Here is a 19,162-nt window from a genome sequence, read left to right as displayed (position 1 = left end):
GTGTATATTGATGACAAAGAGTAGAGGACTATAATCACTGTGAAGCACTGCGCATGCAGACGATATATTTATACAATTAAAACTAGACATGCACCGATTGCAATTTTCTTGGCCATTTCCGATTTTCTTTCTAAGAACTATTATTGACCACATATACAAACAAAATCTACCTTTCTTCAATGCAACATTTTATTTTCATAATAAAATAAATTATTAAACATTACAATTTCCCCAAAACTGCACTAAGTTACAGGATCTTCTCTCACTTAAACAACTCTCAAAATAAAGTGCTCTGTGACTGGAAAGAGGTAGAAATAACAATTAACTGCAAATATATATAACAGATGTCATTTTCCACTATTTTTATAAATGGACCTTTTTCTCTTTATTACTCGTCTAACAAAACAATTCCAAAGATCTGAAAAACTGAAGAGTCCAGTACGCTCAACTTACGTTAGATGTACAAATATCAGTTGTAAAACTGAGCACTGCTTCGGGAACGGCTTGTCCCATTTTTCCCTGGAGTCTCCCGTTTTGTTATTTCTCCCAAAAAAAACTCTCGTAATTTGTATGGCCCAAACCACGTTATATGAATAATCACATCAATATATTATTCCAAGGTGGTCCAGTTCCCAGATCTTGAATGAAACGCATCTTACTCACACAATCGACACATCATACACATTACAAATCATTTATGACCTCAATCTGGCAACCTACAACCCATTTGCGCTGTTGATATCTGCGCAGGCAGTAGACGCGGGATGTTAAATCAAGCATCACTGGTAGATGGGAGGAGAAGAATGCTGCGTTCTGAATGTCATGTGAACAAAAATGCAGATTTCCTTACGCCGTTTAAGGGATTAAGAGAAAGCGGCTTATTATGAATATGTAAACACATAACAAGCATTCTAACAGGTTTTTGAGGAGTGGGCATGTGCATGAAACATTACTATCTTTGTCCCCATGTGCACTTGCAAACTGTAGTCTGGCTTTTTTATGGAGATTTTAGAGCAGTGGCTTCTTCCTTACTAATCAGCCTTTCAGGTTATGTCAATATATGACTCGTTTTTTTGTGGATATAGATACTTGTCTACCTGTTTCCTCCAGCATCTTCACAAGGTCCATTGCTGTTGTTTTGGGATTGATTTTCACTTTTCACCAAACTACGTTAATCTCTAGGAGACAGAATGTGTCTCCTTCCTGAGCAGTATGATGGCTGCGTTGTCCCGTGGCATATATACTTGCATACTATTGTTTGTACAGATGTATGTGGTACTTTCAGGCATTTGGAAATTGCTCCCAAGAATGAAACAGTCTTATGGAGGTCCACAATTTTTTTTCTGAGGTCTTGGTTGATTTTTTTTTTATTTTCCCATGATGTCAAGCAAAGAGGCACTGAGTTTGAAGGTAGGTCTTAAAATACATCCACAGGTACACATCCTATTGACTCCATTTAGCCTATCAGAAGCTAATTGGTTAATTGCCTAAAGGCTCGACATCATAATCTATCAATTAAAAGTGAAACAATCTGTCTGTAAATAATTGTTGGAAAAATTACTCATGTCATGCACAAAGTAGATGTCCTAAACAGGTTGCCAAAACTATAGTTTGTTAATATAAAATCTGTGGAGTGGTTAATTTTTTTTAATGACTTCAACCTGAGTGTATGTAAACTTCTGATTTTAACTGTATATAAAGAAGAGTTTGCAGATTATACATACAAACCGGAATGCTGCTTTCTCGCAAAAAGCCACTTTAAGGTGTCCATGTAAACGTAGTCTATGAAAATGAAATTCTGCACGAGATGTGAGTATATTAGATTTGTAATTTACAGCGAGAAGCCATGAAAAAATTAAGTGACAAACAGGCATGACAAAGCTCTATACTGGCTGAAACAAAACAGGCTCATATGACAGATGTGCATATTTAGCAATAGTTATTACATCAACATTTGAATGAGTACTTATTTATGAATAATTATTTTAGAGCCCCTTACCCATCAAATTACCACTCTGTTGTTTCTGTGATTTAACCTCTCGGTGAATTTTTAACTGATAATTGTTTTTTTTAAAGGTTAGCATCTACTTCCCTGTAATTAACAATATTAGTGGTGCACCGATCAGGAAATTTGAGGCCGATGCCGATCTCCTATGTATGTATTTATTTATTTATTTATTTATTTTTAAACTAAGATTGGCCAATACCAATTTTTTTCTTAAAGTGCCCTTTGCCACACTTTTGCAAGTTATATGCTGCAGTTATATGTTTATGCCCCACACCATAAAATATGTTAACTCTTTACAAAAAGGTTCCATTTGTTAACATTATTTAACAACATTACTGTAGTTAACATGAACAAACTTAATGTTAGCTACAGCATATTAGGGATGTGCATGAGTAGTCTTGCAGTATTGTTCTACAATAATTATTTCTAATAGTAAAAATACTATTCGCAAAGTTTTGCTTTGTGATATGAGTATAGTTTACGGAGCACATGGATATGCTTGTTTTTCTCAACAAGATATATTATGTCAAGTGTTTATATTCATCCTGTACGTTAACTGTGTCAGTCTTCATTAGCAGTTTCTTTTCCTTTGCTTTGCGTGAGATTAAATGCTTTCATTCTTTTCTTTTTTTGTTTTCATGCATTGCTTGTTTAAATATTTTCAATTAAATAAAAAACAGGACATGACATAAGCTTGTTTTGATTATAATTAGAAGCTTGTTTTTTTAATGGTGACAACCTTTATAACTAAAATTATTTTACAACTTTCTCATTAATTACCTTCATTTAAATAATAGAATATTCAAATATTCTTTTTTGTATGAGCTTAAATGTTCGAATACCAAATTATTGATGGATGCCCATCCCTACAACATACACTATTACATTTTTAAAATCAAAAGGTGTATTAGTTAACATTCATTTACTATAAACTAATAATGAGCAATTGTATTTTTATTAACTAACATTGATTAATAAATGCTATAAAAATGTATCGTTCATTGTTCATGATACCTAATGCCTTAACTAATGTTAACGAATGGAACCTTTTTATAAAGTAATACCAAAATTACATTAAAATTACATTAATTGTCAATTCCCAACATTTATTTGTATTGAAAACCGTTATGAATAGTTCTGTTGTCAATATCAAAAGGTTATTGTGACATACTGGCAACCAAAAACCAAGAGAGCATTACGCACAGCAGAGATGATTTACATTTATATACATTACAAGCTTTAAACACTGCTCCAGTGAGAAATCATTCATATCTATGATTTGTTTAGTGTCTTTGGTGTGTTGTTACACAAATCACTAAGTATTAAGCAAATACTTTAAGTCACTATCGCCTGGTTATCACCACTCGAGTTACATCACTTGTACTCAGATTTGTATTCGCTTAATTGTTTATTTGTTGTTTAATACATTTTTTATATCTGTTATCAGCCTCTTTATCCTCTTCCTTCTCACTGAGTCAGAATAACGTCCTTAATGACACTTAATAAAAGGGCAATTTAATATTTATACATGTGTAATTACTACACATTTAAAAAATATATATGAAACCGCATATTCATGTGATTTACATCATGAATGTAAATCACGTGAAAGTTTACATTCGTGAATACCTAGTATTGGCAACAACTCACCCTCCAAATGCCACAGTGTCATGCTTTAAGGGCCGAGCAAGCAATACCTTGGTTTGAAGATTAAGTCTGGTGACCAGTAGAAAAATTATAATTTATTATTCAGAAATTCACTTTCTTATATTTATTGCAGAATTTCAAAATGTTTGAAGGTAACTTTTCATTATGGTGTATTATTTAACACGTGTTGCGTTCTTTAGTACAGTACATAAAGGATTTTGTCTCCCTTGTGTTACAGGTTTTTGGGGTACTATGCCAGAACCCAAATGCAATTTGGACATTCAACCACCTGGTTCCGAATGACACCTGCAACCAGCTTCCATGTTTACCAAATGCTACGCAAACATGCTTCACAGAAATGGATCTTTTTGTACGGTAGGGAAACCTCTGCTAAAGGAGGACACCATAGATGATTCTGTTCTTGACATCCATTGCAGTGCAAGTAAAACGTTTGTTTTCTTTTCAAAAGCAACAAATGTGATTATATGACCCAAGTTAAGAGATGGGAATGCTCCCTCCATCAGGAATAGACAGACAACAACAGATGATTTCCACATGTTTGGATTTTGAAATAAATTTTTGCAGAAATAACATTTACAAGTCTACATTTTATCTATGTGTGACTGTTTTTTTTAATGGTAACAGCATACCATGGGTGGGCCCAGTTTCACTCACACCTGTGGTGTAGATTTTTGGTCCGCAAATGTAATCTTGTGACAAATTCTGGAAAGAGGGATTTTTTTCCTTTAGAAAGGTCATGTGAACAATTATCATGCAGAGCTGGAAATGGTTCATATAATTAATCAGAGACAATAGTAGGCATTAGGCCCTGTTGTTTGAAAGAGTGTGTTCCCTGAAGTAATGGGCATCCCAAAACAGCATCTTTAGAAGTCCAGAGATGGTTCAAACCTGTTGCTAGATGATGGGGTATTGTAGGTCTCTAGATTGAACCTGGCTCTCATCAAAACCCCAGCACCTCTACTAACTCTGGCCCTTCAATGGAATGTTAGTGGCTGGTAATGGAAAATAAACTCGCAATACATTTCAGCTGCTCCAGTAATTCCAGTACATTTGTGGACATTTCCATCTCAAGATTTGTTCCTTTGTAAATTCCAAGGAATTAAAAGCTAAATTATTTGTCTCAGGTGAAAAGAAGAGAAGTATAATTATACATTTTAGGCTGAGCTTTTGGAGAAGTACAAGCAGAAAGTAGTTCTCACCTGCCACTTAAGTCTTAACAAGGGGCATAAAACAAGCAAATAAGAGCTAGGAATCCTTTTTTTTTTTTTTTTTTCTTCTTCTTCTACAAATAACAATAACCTAACAGGAAGAGGGGGTGAGTAACTAAAAACAATCTAGACCATTAAAAAAGTAAATGGAATCAACCACCTAGCGATATGAACTAATTTTATGATAAATGGTTCGTTTATAAGCACACAAAAAATAAACTGAAAGAGGCCACATAACACCTAAAAATTGTCCTAGGTGTGTACTTGACAGTTTCCTCATTACAAATCTGGTTAAACACCATTATCTCTTTTTCTGTGATCCTGTGTCTTTTTGTGGTTTAATAATCTCATATGAACATATCACATTTCTGATGCTGTTTTAATTATCGGGGCAGCAATGAAGGATTGTGAAATTGGTTTAATGATGTGCTATTTAGGAAACATAGTGACCAAATATAAAGCGCATTAACGTATTGTGATATTCACGATTCATTTTATATCACCAGCAAAATCATTGCAAATAAAAAAGAAATATTCAATGTATTGCCCAGCCCAACTACCAAACAATTCAGACCATAAAAGTAATTGGCAAATCTAGCACCCACTGTTTTGAATTCATTCTGGGGTAATAGGTGTTGACCGATTATCAGCCTCGCCGATAATCGGATCTGATATTCATCTTATTGCTGATAAAGTTTTAAATGCACTCCGTTGGCTCTGATGCCACCACCTCTCTCTGAAAGGTTACTGCTTGTAGTCTGGATCAGTGTCCCACCCACAGTATTATTGGATTGGTTATATGTCATGAGTAAATGGCCAATCAACACTGTACTCCGTATTCGTGGGGGAGATATGGGATAGAGGAAAGCAGCGAGAGAAAGATGAATCACTGAGATGACAAGTTGTTTTCAAAGGAAAAATTCAGATACTGAAGTTGCAGTAAACATCACAATACTCCATGCTAGCGGTCACCAATTAGCGCCCCGGGTTTAGTAACAATTTTTCCCCAGTCTTAAATTTGCTTTATTAATCAACATGTTTTGAGCCTATTGATAATAAACAGAGATTTTTGTTTAAATGTTGTGAAAATGAATCAGAGATAACATCATCTCTGGCATGGATGGCAAGGAAGACAACCTAAAACTAAATTCAACTTATGATGAAAATGTTTCTATTATTTGATATTCAGCCCATTTATACTTGACTATAGCAAACAGTATTTAAACTTTAGATTGTTTTTGGTACATTTGCATTTTAAAGAAAATGTACAAATTGTTTAAGACTTTTACTATCATTTTATGTATATAAACAGTAGAAGATCCACCATAGTCCACTAGTTTGGTTGTCTTTGGACCACAATGTCCTCATACTTGCCCAGTATTTCAGATACATTTTGATTGTTGATTTAAAATTATAATTTTTACTGCAAATGTACATTAGCCCCAAATATCGGTTATCGGTCTCCTTGATTACTAATAATTTTTATCTGTATCTGCCCTGAAAAAAACATATCAGTTGACCTCTATTGGGTAATTTGTACATATATATGCACAAAGAACAGATCAGTTTATTGAATCAGTTGTTTAATTTAGTGTTTTACTGATGGGCTGTTCCAATCTGTTGAGCTGAGTTTCTTGAGATTTTAGCCAAAATATACTCAAGTTTTGTAGTCTTTGTTGTAGAAATGGTGTCTCAATCCTTTACCCTTCCAGAGAAATCTGGCTGAAGGAGCTCATGTTGCACCCAAGTGCTCCACAGATTAACTTTTGTTATTTGCCTGCTGTGTCAGAAAAGAATCTGAAGATTTGTGCTACATGAAAAGTCTGCTTAACTAACTGTCCACAAGGCAGCTGCTTGATAGTGATTTGACGCTGTCTTAGGAAGAGATGCTGGACTTCGGTGAGGAGGAGGAGGAGAAGAAAGAGGAAGAAGAGAAGATGATGGGAGAGTGAGTTTGTTGTGGGGTACATCTCAATGTGCCTAAGTATTCTTATGCTAATTCTTTTCTGGGATGAGGCACAAATCAGCCAAGCAAACAATGGCAGCGGAGCCAGAAAGTCTGCCCTGCAGTCTAGCAGGCCTTGAAAGGCATGTCGGGCATAGCGCCGACACTGAGGGAAGGCGGCCTCCAGTTCTGGGAGCACTGCTTTAAGGAGGGGCCCCAGGAGGGAACAGAGATCCGGGCCAAAGCAGGCAGAGAAAGGGGGGTGAGAAACAAACACCAGAACGCTCTGGTCGTCATTCCAGGCAGTAGGAGACTGATAGTAAAGGCAAGGTGAGATTTATTTCACAGATAGTGGTCTGCAGTGGAATGTATTATTCACAGTCTCGAATACAGCTATGGAGCTGATTCTTTTGCTGCACCTATCTGTATTTTTATAACCGTATAACACTTTGGCAAGATATGGAATTTTCTACTGAAAGATTTTATCTTGTGCGGTCACCCCATATAAAACCGTTTATTCCCCACACACGCACAGATGCCTGTATGCTGTGGTGAAATTGTGATTTATGTTGGATCATTGATCTGAGGAACCCCTTAATTATGTTATGCTTGTATATGAGGAAAGACAGAAAAATATATTGGGAGACATCCATGGTCAGGCTTAAGGTTGACTGCAAAGGTGCACCATACTTACACCTCACTATACAATACCCCCATTCATTCAGCCTCCTTACATAAATTTACAGCACCACCAAAGTCTTTCAGAGGACAGAGCTCCAGGAGTGTCTGGAGCATGAAATATGAGATGAAACACTGAAGCATAGTGTGCCTTATATTGCTTTAAAGGAATGTTCCAGTTCAATACAAATAGAAGCATTTGTGGCATGATGCTGATTACCACAAAAATGTATTTCGACTTGTTCCTCTTTCATTTTCAGTGGAAGTTAATTTTTTAATGTTAAAATACTAAATTTTTCAAAATTCTAACCACAAGACATAAAGGATATGTGTGTAAACATGATTTTAATGTGATCAAATCCCTTATAAACCTTTTATGTGTAAAGATATAGCCAATTTTACAACTTTGTTACCATGACGATTTAATGTCAACAAACCCTAAAATTACTGTAAGAATAAAAATTTAAACAACTTTACAGCTCAAATAATACACACATTTTAACAGTAGAATTACTGCAAGTGCTTTTAAAAAATTATAAGCTTCACAGTTCTGTTTAAACCCACAAAAATTGGCCCCATTCACTTTTATTGTCCCCATTCACTTCCATTGGAGGGACCTTTCTGTAACCTCGATTTTTGCTTTTTTTTTTTTTTTTTTTTTTTTTTTAAGAAAGAGTAACAAGTCAATTTATTTTTGTGGTTATCAACATTATGCCACAATAGCTGTCAATTTAGCTTAAGTTGTATTGAACCCGGAGCATTCCTTGAAAATCTGTGATACTTTGGAAGCAATAAAAGTGACTGATGTCCTTTCAAGACCGCATGGCTAATGTAAAAGTCCATCAGTCCTAAAAGTGAATGTGATCAGCCCAATATATAAGTATTGTGAGCTACTTCCATGGGTTACTCTTGCCCTATACACACAACTGTTTCGTAGATCCAAAGTTTTGTCTTCGTCAGGACAGGTCTTGACATGTTTAACCATTCATGTCTAAGATTGAAGCAACATCTGAGTGATGTTTTTACCTGCAGAATGTGAGTGATTCCCTTTTACTGGCCCTTATACACTTTTATTAAGCTCCTTTTCCCATTTAGGATGCTGCTTTATGACCTCGTTTACACCTGGTATTAAGATGCATTTTGGGTGACCCAATCACAAGTGGTCAGCTCAAACACTGGTCAAAATGGGTCTAAAATCTGATCACAAAAAACACATATGAAGGTAGTCAAAAGCATGTCATCACATCACATTTGAGATGTAAATGCAGTATATACTTTTTAAAACTATCAGCCTATCAATTAGTTATCCTTTTTCATCCAACAGTTAATTATCTCTATTGGCAAAATTCAAATACGAACATCTTTAACCTGTTGATACGCAATCGACCACACGCGGTTGGCTCACCTAATTCATAGTAATTCCAAACGAGAATTTTCTCACACAAAGTATGACTTGTAGGATATTGTTTGACACATTTTTCCACATTTTCTCACACAAAGTATGACTTGTAGGATATTGTTTGACACATTTTTCCACCATGTTTTATAGAAAATAATGGACCCTCACAATTAGCTGCTGTCCAGTAGTGCAGATAATTGCCTTATTGGCTGATACCAATGTTTGACTGACATATTGCATGTCTGCTATAAAAGTCCTCCTGTAGTCTGGCATTGACTCTTTTCCCATTCTTTCAACCTTGGCACTTATGGTTTTTGCCCTGTATAATTAATTCCTGATGCAAAGAAACCGTTTAATTACACAACTTTATAATAGGACTTAATATGCTTGACCAATACAGTTTCTGCACCATTTCTGCATGCACACGGTTGTTTACACATCTTTATTCCATTGTTTACTGAAGGGGTTTTGGTTGTGACATCTTCTTGGTAAGCTGTAGGGCATCTTATTCATCTCCTTTACTGCAGCCCTTAAGTTTCCCTGGATGTAGATCCTGCTGCTTGTGTACCTCTTAACCTGGTAGACACTATGGGTGTAACATTTCAATTTCTTTCATGGTTCTGTTTGTATCACAGTTTTAGCTTAACGGTATGCTATGCTTCGGTACTTGCTATGTTCAGAAAAAAAATAGTACTGCCAAATCCAAAATAAGAATACTATATTTGGTAGCAAGCACTTCAACCGTTTGGCCTTATGAAAAATCACCATGGTTTTACTACAGTAACCATATATTTGAGGTAAACCTCGGTGCAAATGCTTACCGTGTGGTGAACCGTATGGTTGTTTTTTTTTATTTTTTTCTTTCTTTCTCTCTCTCAGAACCGTTACACCCCTTGTAGACACACTCAGCCGCTACCTCTTGTTTCTGTGTGTAGGTGCCTGCACAGATATCTTTCCCCCTGCCTTGCGAAGGCTGGCTTTGTTCCCTTGTTATTCAGTCAGGGATGTGTGAAAGTGGGGCACAGGTCGGGGCTCTTTGTCCCCCTTGGGCAAATCAGAAGTGACAGACACCGGCCCACTCTGCCACTAATTTGTCCCCCCTCAGGACAGACTTTCCTCAGGGCCACTAATTGCAGCGAGACGCACAGGCCTACAAGGGAACAGACACATCACGTTATTAATGTTGGAAGAGGCCAACGCAGGGTAATTGCTGGAACATCCTTTATCAAATTATTTGGGCATGTTTCAGCATTCAAGAGTAGCGCCGGTCTGACGGGTTGAGGGGTCAAGCCCAGAAAAACCTGTGGGTCGGTTTTGAGCGTTCTATAGAAGAGAAGGCAGCAGACCACCACGATCTGGCACACTCTGCTGGAACTGTGCAGCATCACTCCACTATTGTGATCTAGACACCTGAATAATTTCTTTACATGCAGAAAGTGCACTTGACTACAACGTCTGTCTGGATATATGCCACGTTATAATGCTCTTCTCCATAATTTGATCATTTCTGATGAATTACTGCTGCCATCATCGAGAGAAAATGTATAGTAGCATCTTTTTGAAATAAAAAGCAGCTTTCCACCTGCTTTCATCAGACGTTAATAGATTGATGTTTATTGTGCTGAGCAAATAGCACTGAGTTTTGTGAACAAAGCGCAATATATAATGAGTCTAATTTACATAGAAAGGTGCCGGTTGCGCCTGCTTAAAGAAGATTGCGGGTGGTTTGTGAATAAGATTCATCATGCAAAAGTCTTGCAACTGTCTAGTGAATTGTGGTGATTTAAACTTTTCCCTCCAGGTTCTCGTCTTTGTGCAGTTTTATCATCCACTATTGTTATACTCCTTTTAATGACCTTAGGGTGATTTGAATGTATAGGTCATAGAAATATGAATTCACATAATACACAAATTAGGCTACTTTATTGTGAAACCTAGGGCAATCTAGTAACCTCAAATGTAACCTCAAGCAAAGCAGGCTGAGTAATTCTTGGGCTGGGTATTTCTTAGACTTCTTTAAAAAGATGCGCTGAGACATGGTATGGTCTGCTCATCACGTGTGGTTTCTTTTATTTTATTCTAGTGCCGTGGACCCCGTGAGAAGGAATCTCTGAGTTTGTAGTGCCATCATCCTCCTACCTCACCCTCTCCATTCCTTTCATGCTGGTCATCTCTGCAGCCCCTTGAGCCATAATTTTGATTGCTCCACCTGTGCGTTAGTGGTCACTGGAATTTTAGGAGCATAAACAGCCTAATCTCATCTTCACCCCCAAAGGTTGATTGACGATGGCAAGGCTTTCGTCTTTGACAGTGTTTTTGACTGGAGCCTGCATTCTAACGCTGTGCATACGAGGTAAGGGTGTTTTCTGTCCTACACATTTTATTGTAATTGTTTTGATACAGTAGCTTGTATTTAAACTGTTTACATAAACCGAGCAGAGTAACTGTTGTATGTGAGGTCTACTTAGACAGGCAAATAACAGAGGCTTTAGAAGTTCCAGCCAACACTTTGCTTCATCATTTTCTTGATTGTTACAAGGTTAAGGCTAAAGCTAAGTCATACTCTTGTTTTGAGTCTTGCATTTGTGATATTTTTTTACTCTAAATGCAACTTGCTTTGATGTGATAGGAAAACAGCGGGACAAGAATCAGATGTGCTCTGCTGAACATTTCCATATGTTTAATAATGTGATGTTTACTGATCTCAAAGCAAACTGATACCTTTGTTTATTAAGAAAAAGCCCTCCCTGAGCCAAAGAAAATTATTCTGTTTTCACAGTAAAATCTGCAGATGCTGCCACAAAGGTTGCTTGTAAACAGTCAATGAGCTATGATGGCAAATAGCAATACTTGATTCCTCTGAATGCAGTTTCAGAGTACAGAAAAACGACTCGGTTACTAGCGTAACCTCGGTTCCCTGAGAGGAGGGAACGAGTATTGCGTAAGTAGCTTACGCTATGGGAAAACTCTGTTTCTCGAGAAATATTGAAGTCTTTATGTAAAACGCATTGCAGCTGCACAGCAGACAGCTGATGAGCTGAGGCAGCTCGGTCATTGGCTGTGCCGCGGCAACTGCTCGAACCAATGACGGGGCGACTCTGAACGCGCGACCAATGGGCGCGCGCCTCGCGTTCGCGCGCTCAGAGCCTGCCGAAATTACCATAGGCAGGCTATATAATGGGCACCCCGTCATGCAAGTTCCTTTAGGTTCAATCGACTGAAGCGAACTGACCAAGCACAAGCACGGCATCTTACGCAGTACTCGTTCCCTCCTCTCAGGGAACCGAGGTTACGCTAGTAACCGAGTCGTTCCCTATCGAGAGGTCTCTCCTATTGCGTAAGTAGCTTACGCTATGGGAACACCATGTAAAACGTCGTGCGTGCTGACTTCGCTCTATAAAACCAGAGGCAGGTGCCTGAGCTTTAAAGCAAAGTGATTATTCCCCGAGCCGGCCAACGGCGAGCTATATACTGGGATATTACAGAGCGTCCTTGCCCAAGGCTGGGCGCTCTTTGTACAAACACAAGCACTTATCTTATGTACTGAGCTTTTTATGTACTGGTACGCATAATAAATCCTCTAAGTCGGTCAGAGACGGACCTTATAAGGGAGGAGGTGATGCCCAGCATACACACACTCTATTCCATTCTACAGTCAGGCTGATAGAATGTTGGAATGCAATGAGGGGACCTGTAGGTTATAAAACCTGATAAATGTCGAAGGCGAGGCCCAGCCTGCCGCCGCACAAATATCTTCAATGGGTATCCCACTCGACCACGCCCACGAGGAGGCCATGCTCCTCGTAGAGTGAGCTCTGATGCCTAAGGGGCATTGAAGGCCCTTGGCTTCATAAGCCAGCGCTATAGCATCCACTATCCAGCGCGATATTCTTTGCTTTGAGACAGCGAGACCCTTAGTTCGGCCGCCAAAGCATACGAATAATTGTTCCGTCTGTCTGAACAGGGGAGAACGTTCCAAATATACTCTGAGCGCCTGACCGGGCAGAGTAAATTTGCGTCGCCTTCGTCTGCTGGGGACGATAGCGCTGCCAGAGATATCACCTGTGCTCTGAAGGGTGTAGAGAGCACTTTAGGAATATACCCGTGCTTTGGCCTAAGGACAACTCTGCAGTCGTTAGGTCCAAATTCCAGGCAAGCAGCGCTTGATGACAGCGCGTGCAGGTCGCCCACTCTTTTAACTGAAGCGAGCGCCAGCAAGAGCGCGGTTTTGAGCGAGAGCTGCTTAAGGTGCACGGTTCGGAGAGGTTGAAACGGGGCACCCTTGAGTGCGTCCAGGGCCGTGGCCAGGTCCCAGATCGGCACCGAAGGTGGGCGAGGAGGGTTCATCCTCGTAGCGCCTCTTAGGAAACGAACGATCAGATTGTTTTTCCCTAATGAATGTCCTTTATCAGGATTGTGTGACGCCGCTATGGCAGCCACATAGACTTTGAGCGTGGAGGGTGTGCGGCCCGCCTCCAGCAGCTCCTGCAAAAAGGCGAGTACACTTGGTATCTCGCACGTTTTGGGGTTCAAACTCTTGGTATCACACCAGTCACTGAACACTTTCCACATTCGGGCATACAAGCGCCTCGTAGAGGGCACTCGCGCCTCAGTAATGGTTCTCAAAACTCCACTGGGGAGGTTCTCGGGAACCCGTTGAGGGGCCATGCATGGAGGGCCCACAGATTGGGGCGGGGATGAAGAATCATCCCGCTGGCCTGTCCGAGGAGGTCTTGCCTCAGCGGAATCGGCCATGGGGCAGATTGCATCATCTGTATCAGTTCTGGAAACCAAGTCTGGTTTTTCCAGAGTGGGGCTACCAGGAGCACTGCACATTTCACCTCCCTGATCCGACTGATGACCTGAGGTAGCATCGCGATCGGGGGAAAAGCATACAAGGGGCGGCTCGGCCAAACTTGGGCGGCAGCGTCCGTGCTTTTTGAGAAGAGAGGGCAGTGCTGCGTTTTCCTTGGAGGCGAAGAGGTCGACCTCTGCCTCGCCAAAGGTTTGCCATAACCACTGAACCGTCAGAGGGTGGAGAGACCATTCTCCTGGGAGAACCTTGTCTCTGGATAGCATGTCCGCTCCTTGGTTCAGGACACCTGGCACGTGCGCTGCCCTTAGCGAGCGCAGGTGGTGTTGTGACCATAGGATGAGCTCCCTGGCCATAGAGTGCAGGGAGCTCGACCTGAGTCCACCTTGGCGATTTATATACGAAACTACCGTCATGTTGTCCGTTCGGACCAGGACGTGTTCGTTTTTTAGGTACGGAAGCAGGGCTCTGAGAGCCAAGGCGACCGTTTTCATTTCCAGACAGTTTATGTGTAGGCGCTTTTCCGGGTTTGACCAAAACCCGGAGACAGGCCTGCCCTCATAAAGGGCCCCCCATCCTATTTTGGAGGCATCTGTCATGATCATTTTTCTCCGCGTACTCACGCCCAGACTCACGCCGGTTTGATACCAGTTGATGGCTTTCCAGGGCGTCAGGGCTTTTATACAGCCGTGATTCGCTCTGATCAAAAAGTGGCCCGAGCGCCACGCGTGAGTGGGGACACAGCTCTTGAGCCAGCGCTGGAGAGGACGCATGTGCAACAATCCTAGCTGGAGTACAGCTGATGCCGAGGCCATGAGACCGAGCATTCTTTGAAATCGTTTGACGGGGGTGTGCGCGCCCGTTCTGAACGATGTTGCAAGGCGTCGAATAGAGAGCGCGCGCTCTGAGTCTAGCACTATTCCCAGAAAAGAGATATTCTGGCTGGGGGATAGCACGCTCTTTGCAAAATTGATTCTCAGACCCAGGCATTCTAGATGGCTGATAATACAAGATCTGTGCGTCATTAACTGGTCCTCTGATTGTGCTATGATTAGCCAATCGTCGAGGTAATTCAGTATTCGCACTCCCCGCTGTCTCAGAGGGGAAAGTGCCGCGTCCATACATTTCGTGAATGTACGGGGGGGCCAATGATAGGCCGAATGGTAGTACTGTGTACTGGTATGACTGTCCCTCGAAAGCGAATCTCAGAAAGGGCCTGTGATGAGGCGCTATCGGAATGTGAAAGTAAGCGTCTTTCAAATCCACTGATAGAAACCAATCCCGGGGCGAACATTCTGGTTGTTAACATTCTGAACGAGCGAATCATTAAAGCTTTGTTCAGATGTCTGAGATCCAGGATGGGGCGAAGGCCACCGTCCTTTTTCGGGACGAGAAAATAGCGGCTGTAAAAACCCGCCTCGCTCAAAGAGGGAGGAACAGTTTCTATTGTGCCCTTCTCTATCAGTTTGAGCACCTCGGTGCGTAGAACATGTGACACATCTATTCTCACTTTCGTCTCGACCACCGCTGAAAAGCGGGGTGGTCTGCGAGCGAACTGAAGTGAGTATCCGTGTTTTATTATGTTCAAAACCCATTTCGGCATGTCGGGGATTTTTTCCCAGGCTTCTGCTCGCACAGATATGGGCTGAATGCTGGCTGGGGGCGTGTCGCAGTGAAGTATGGGCCCCACCGGCAAATCGCTTTGTGCTAACACAGAGTCTACGGCTCTCAGAGGCTCAGGTGCACGCTGAGCAGCCGTATTGAGTGCCGAGTGCAGGGGTGCATGTGAGAGTACAGGCACGTGCGCTATCTCCGAGATGCTCACAGCATGAGTCGGAGAGATGCTTGAAACTGTATGAACAGTGTTTTGGGGTGGGGGTACATACATCATAATAGGCACGCGCGCCACATTCATAAAGCTTTCCGCATTTAGCGGGGAGTTTCTTTGCTCGCACATTGCATCTGTGATGCTTGCGGCATGAAATAGAGAGCTGTTTGAAACTGTATGGGTAGCTGTGTGTAGGGGTGCGTGCAGTACAGCAGGCACGCGCGCTACACTTATAGTATTTCCCGTTATTACTGGGGAAGTGTTTATAACTGTGGGAACAGTGCTTGTGTGTAGTGGTGCATACATGACAATAGGCACACGATCTACATTTTTGGGACATCCAGCCTGAACTGGGGAGGTATTTGGCACTGTTTGGACAGTATTGATATGTGGGAATGCGCACTTTAGTGTGGACATGTGAACCCTTAGTGACACAGGCAGAAAATGACTCTTTTCGTGATTTCTGTGTGTCGCCGTAAAAACGGCGTTTGATTGCGGGTGAGCGAGTTTTATGACTGGCCCTTTGACTGCTGTATAGACAGCAAGGGGACTGGGTAATGTTTTAGATGTTTGAGAGAGAGCGGTCCGGCTTTTGCGAGACACGTACTCTCTCTTTTTCTTCCTGTTGCTAGGAAGACTTACGAGGCTCCGTGTTCAGAGTGATTCTGGGCCGGGGACCTCGTTGCTCGTGCGGCTTTCTTCGGCCAGCGGAACGCGAGCGGCGTCGAGCGTCCTTTTCAGGTCTGCTCTTCGGCTGGGAGACGGGCGGCTCTGCCCTGGCTCGCTGCTGCTGCTGGGGCGGTTTCTGAGACGAGCTGGAGCGCTTGGGCAGGAAGTGATGCATAGCTTGCGAATCCTTCCGAGCCTCAGTGAAGCGCTCAGTGAATTCTCTCACCGCCGGTCCTGACAGGCGCGTCAAGAAATGGTGCCTTATCCGCGTCCTTCATCTCCGTTAGCGTTAGCCACAGATGGCGTTCAAGGACGGTCAAATTAGCCATGGCCCGGCCGATGGATTGGGCGGTGGCCTTTGTGGCTCGCAGGGCTACGTCCGTAGCGCTGCGCAGGTCCTTGAAAGCCTCGGGTTCAGGCGCAGACTCGTCCATGGTGCGGAGGAGTTTGGCCTGAAAAACTTGTAGGACCGCCATCGAATGCAGCGCTGACGCAGCTTGGCTGGCGGCGGCGTATGCGCGACCGCCAAGAGCTGAGGTGGTTCTGCAGGGCTTCGAGGGGTGAGAAGCTCTGGCCTTCCATAAAGCGGTGGAGGGTGGGCATAGATGGTTGGCCACGGTCTCCTCGAGGGGCGGAGTTGCCTCGTAGCCTCTTTCTCTCGCGCCGTCCACTGAGGAGAGCGAGGAAGAAAAAGAAGGCTTTAGGCGAGCAGAGTGTGGGGCTTTCCACGACTTTGTGAGCTCGTCGTGGACCTCAGGGAAGAAAGGAGAGGGTCTCTGTCGGGGGCCTGCCGGTGCCCCTGCAGGAACCACTCGTCCAGCCGGCTGCGGGCGGGTTCTTCCGGGGAAGACCAGTCGAGCCCGAGGTCTTCCACGGCTTTTGACAGGATACGGACGATTTCCGAGTCCATGCTGGTGCCCATGCGTCCGGCCAGTCGTCGGATGCAGCGTCGAGAGAGGCTGTCATCCTTTCCATCGTTGTCCCCTGATGTGCCGAACGAGACGAGACCCACCGCTTTGTTGGAGGGGTGCAGGTCCGCTCTCGTGAAATGGACTGGCGGCGGGGAGATTTCTGGTAGCGGTGATGCACGCGGGGACTGGGCCGGCGTGACGTCACCGAAGTCGCCGTGCTCTGGCAGCCTCTGTGAGCGGTGCTTTTTCTTGCGCGGCTCGAACGGAGGTGGCAGCACGGTGGAAGCCGGCTCGTTTGTGGTGAAAACGGCAAAGCGAGCGCGCAGCTCGGCGAGGCCCAAGTCGCATTTGGGGCATCCGCCCTGAATGAGTGCAGCTTCTGCGTGGTCCAGACCCAGGCAGCGAGTGCAGATGATGTGCCGATCTCCGTCGTGAAGAGGGCCTCTGCACGAGGCGCAGGCTGAAGGCATTTGAAACAAGGCCTTGAAAAATTACTCTTTTACTTTTAAAAGCGTCGCGGGGGCGAGCGCTTGCAGTAAAGGATATGCGATGCGCGCCGGATGGCGTAGCAGAAGGCTTCGAAGGCGGCTGAAGGCGCTGGTGTCCTCTTAGCAGTCCCGCTGTAAGCTTGTCAACGGCGGTGAAAGACTCCAACAATCCGGAGGATCCAGCGAAGAGAAGGTCTTCGCTGAAGGAGATTAAATCTAAAGGAACTCGCATGACGGGGTGCCCATTATATAGCCTGCCTATGCTAATTTCGGCAGGCTCTGAGCGCTGAACGCGGTAGCGCTACCATTGGTCGCTGCTCAGAGTCGCCCGTCATTGGTTCGAGCAGTTGCCGCGGCACAGCCAATGACCGAGCTGCCTCGCTCATCGCTGTCTGCTGTGCAGCTGCAATGCGTTTTACATAAAGACTTCAATATTTCTCGAGAAACAGAGTTTTCCCATAGCGTAAGCTACTTACGCAATAGGAGAGACCTCTCGATAGGGAACCTGCTTTGTGAGGGCGAAGCTGACCTACAGTTTTATATTTTAGCACACATTGTTTATGTTGGCATACTATAATTCTGAGCTTTTGTCTATGCAAAAATACCACTTTGTTCTGATGGTTTAGCTAGATATCTCTGTTGATTTGTTTACTCATGCAAGGGAGTTTCAAATACATCTTTCCCATAGTGAATCAGTCTTGAACCATGTGCCTCTACGAGGCCCTCCCCCCTGCTACAGGAAGCTGTTGAAGTGATTGTTGCCACTCTCTCTTCCTTTTTTAGCACATTAACCATTTCCTATAGCGGGTATGAGTTTTTCCAAACACTGTGTTTTCCGGAAATACTTGGAGTCTTTTGTGCTTTTGGTCTTCAGATTTAAGTTGCTTATATGTGTGGACAGATTTTAGATATTACAAATGGAAACTCTGACTAAAGTGTTTGTGCAGTTTAAATGTTTTATTTTATTCATCTACATTTTTATTAGGGCTCTGAATCGATTAAAATGTTTGAAGTAATCACACAATTTTCTGTGATTAATCATGTTACATTTGAAGTCTGAAGTTTATATACACCTTAGCCAAATACATTTAAACTAATTTTTTCACAACTTGTTACATGAAGTCTTTGAAAACATTCCCTGTCTTAGGTCAGTATCACTTCTTTATATTAAGAATGAGAAATGTCAGAATAATAGTAGAGAGAATGATTTATTTCAGCTTTTATTTCTTTCATCACATTCCCAGTGGGTCAGAAGTTTACATACACTTGTTAGTATTTGGTAGCATTGCCTTTTAAAATGTTTAACTTGGGTCAAACATTTGGGTAGCCTTCCACAAGTTTCTCACAATTTTGGCCCATTCCTGTAGACAGAACTGGTTTACTGGTGCAATTGAGTCAGGATTGTAGGCCTCCTTGCTCACATGCTTTTTCATTTCTGCCCACAAATTGCCTATAGGATTGAGATCAGGGCTTTGTGATGGCCACTCCAGTTCATTTTGCCACAACTTTGGAGGTATGCTTGGGGTCATTGTCCATTAGAAAGTCCC

The 19,162-nt window shown here is 42.6% G+C and overlaps 1 protein-coding gene across 3 annotated transcripts in view; it reads left to right on the top strand.

Moving 5' to 3' along the window:
• The window catches only part of bmpr1aa (bone morphogenetic protein receptor, type IAa), a 43,795-nt gene that overhangs the window by 2,730 nt on the left and 21,903 nt on the right, over window positions 1-19,162 (top strand). For 2 of the 3 annotated variants that reach the window (XM_052150583.1, XM_052150582.1), the window contains exon 2: window positions 3,894-4,030. In XM_052150583.1, the coding sequence (XP_052006543.1) occupies window positions 3,922-4,030 (109 nt within the window). In that variant the 5' untranslated portion in view covers window positions 3,894-3,921. Of the gene's footprint in view, window positions 1-3,893; window positions 4,031-10,989; window positions 11,260-19,162 lie in introns of all 3 variants that reach the window. The other variant, XM_052150584.1, reaches the window with a different exon arrangement.

Source organism: Xyrauchen texanus, chromosome 20 (assembly GCF_025860055.1).
Source record: "Xyrauchen texanus isolate HMW12.3.18 chromosome 20, RBS_HiC_50CHRs, whole genome shotgun sequence".
Taxonomy (NCBI): domain Eukaryota; kingdom Metazoa; phylum Chordata; class Actinopteri; order Cypriniformes; family Catostomidae; genus Xyrauchen; species Xyrauchen texanus.
The sequence above is the reverse complement of the archived record's forward strand: the minus strand, read 5'-3'. Positions and strand labels throughout refer to the sequence as shown.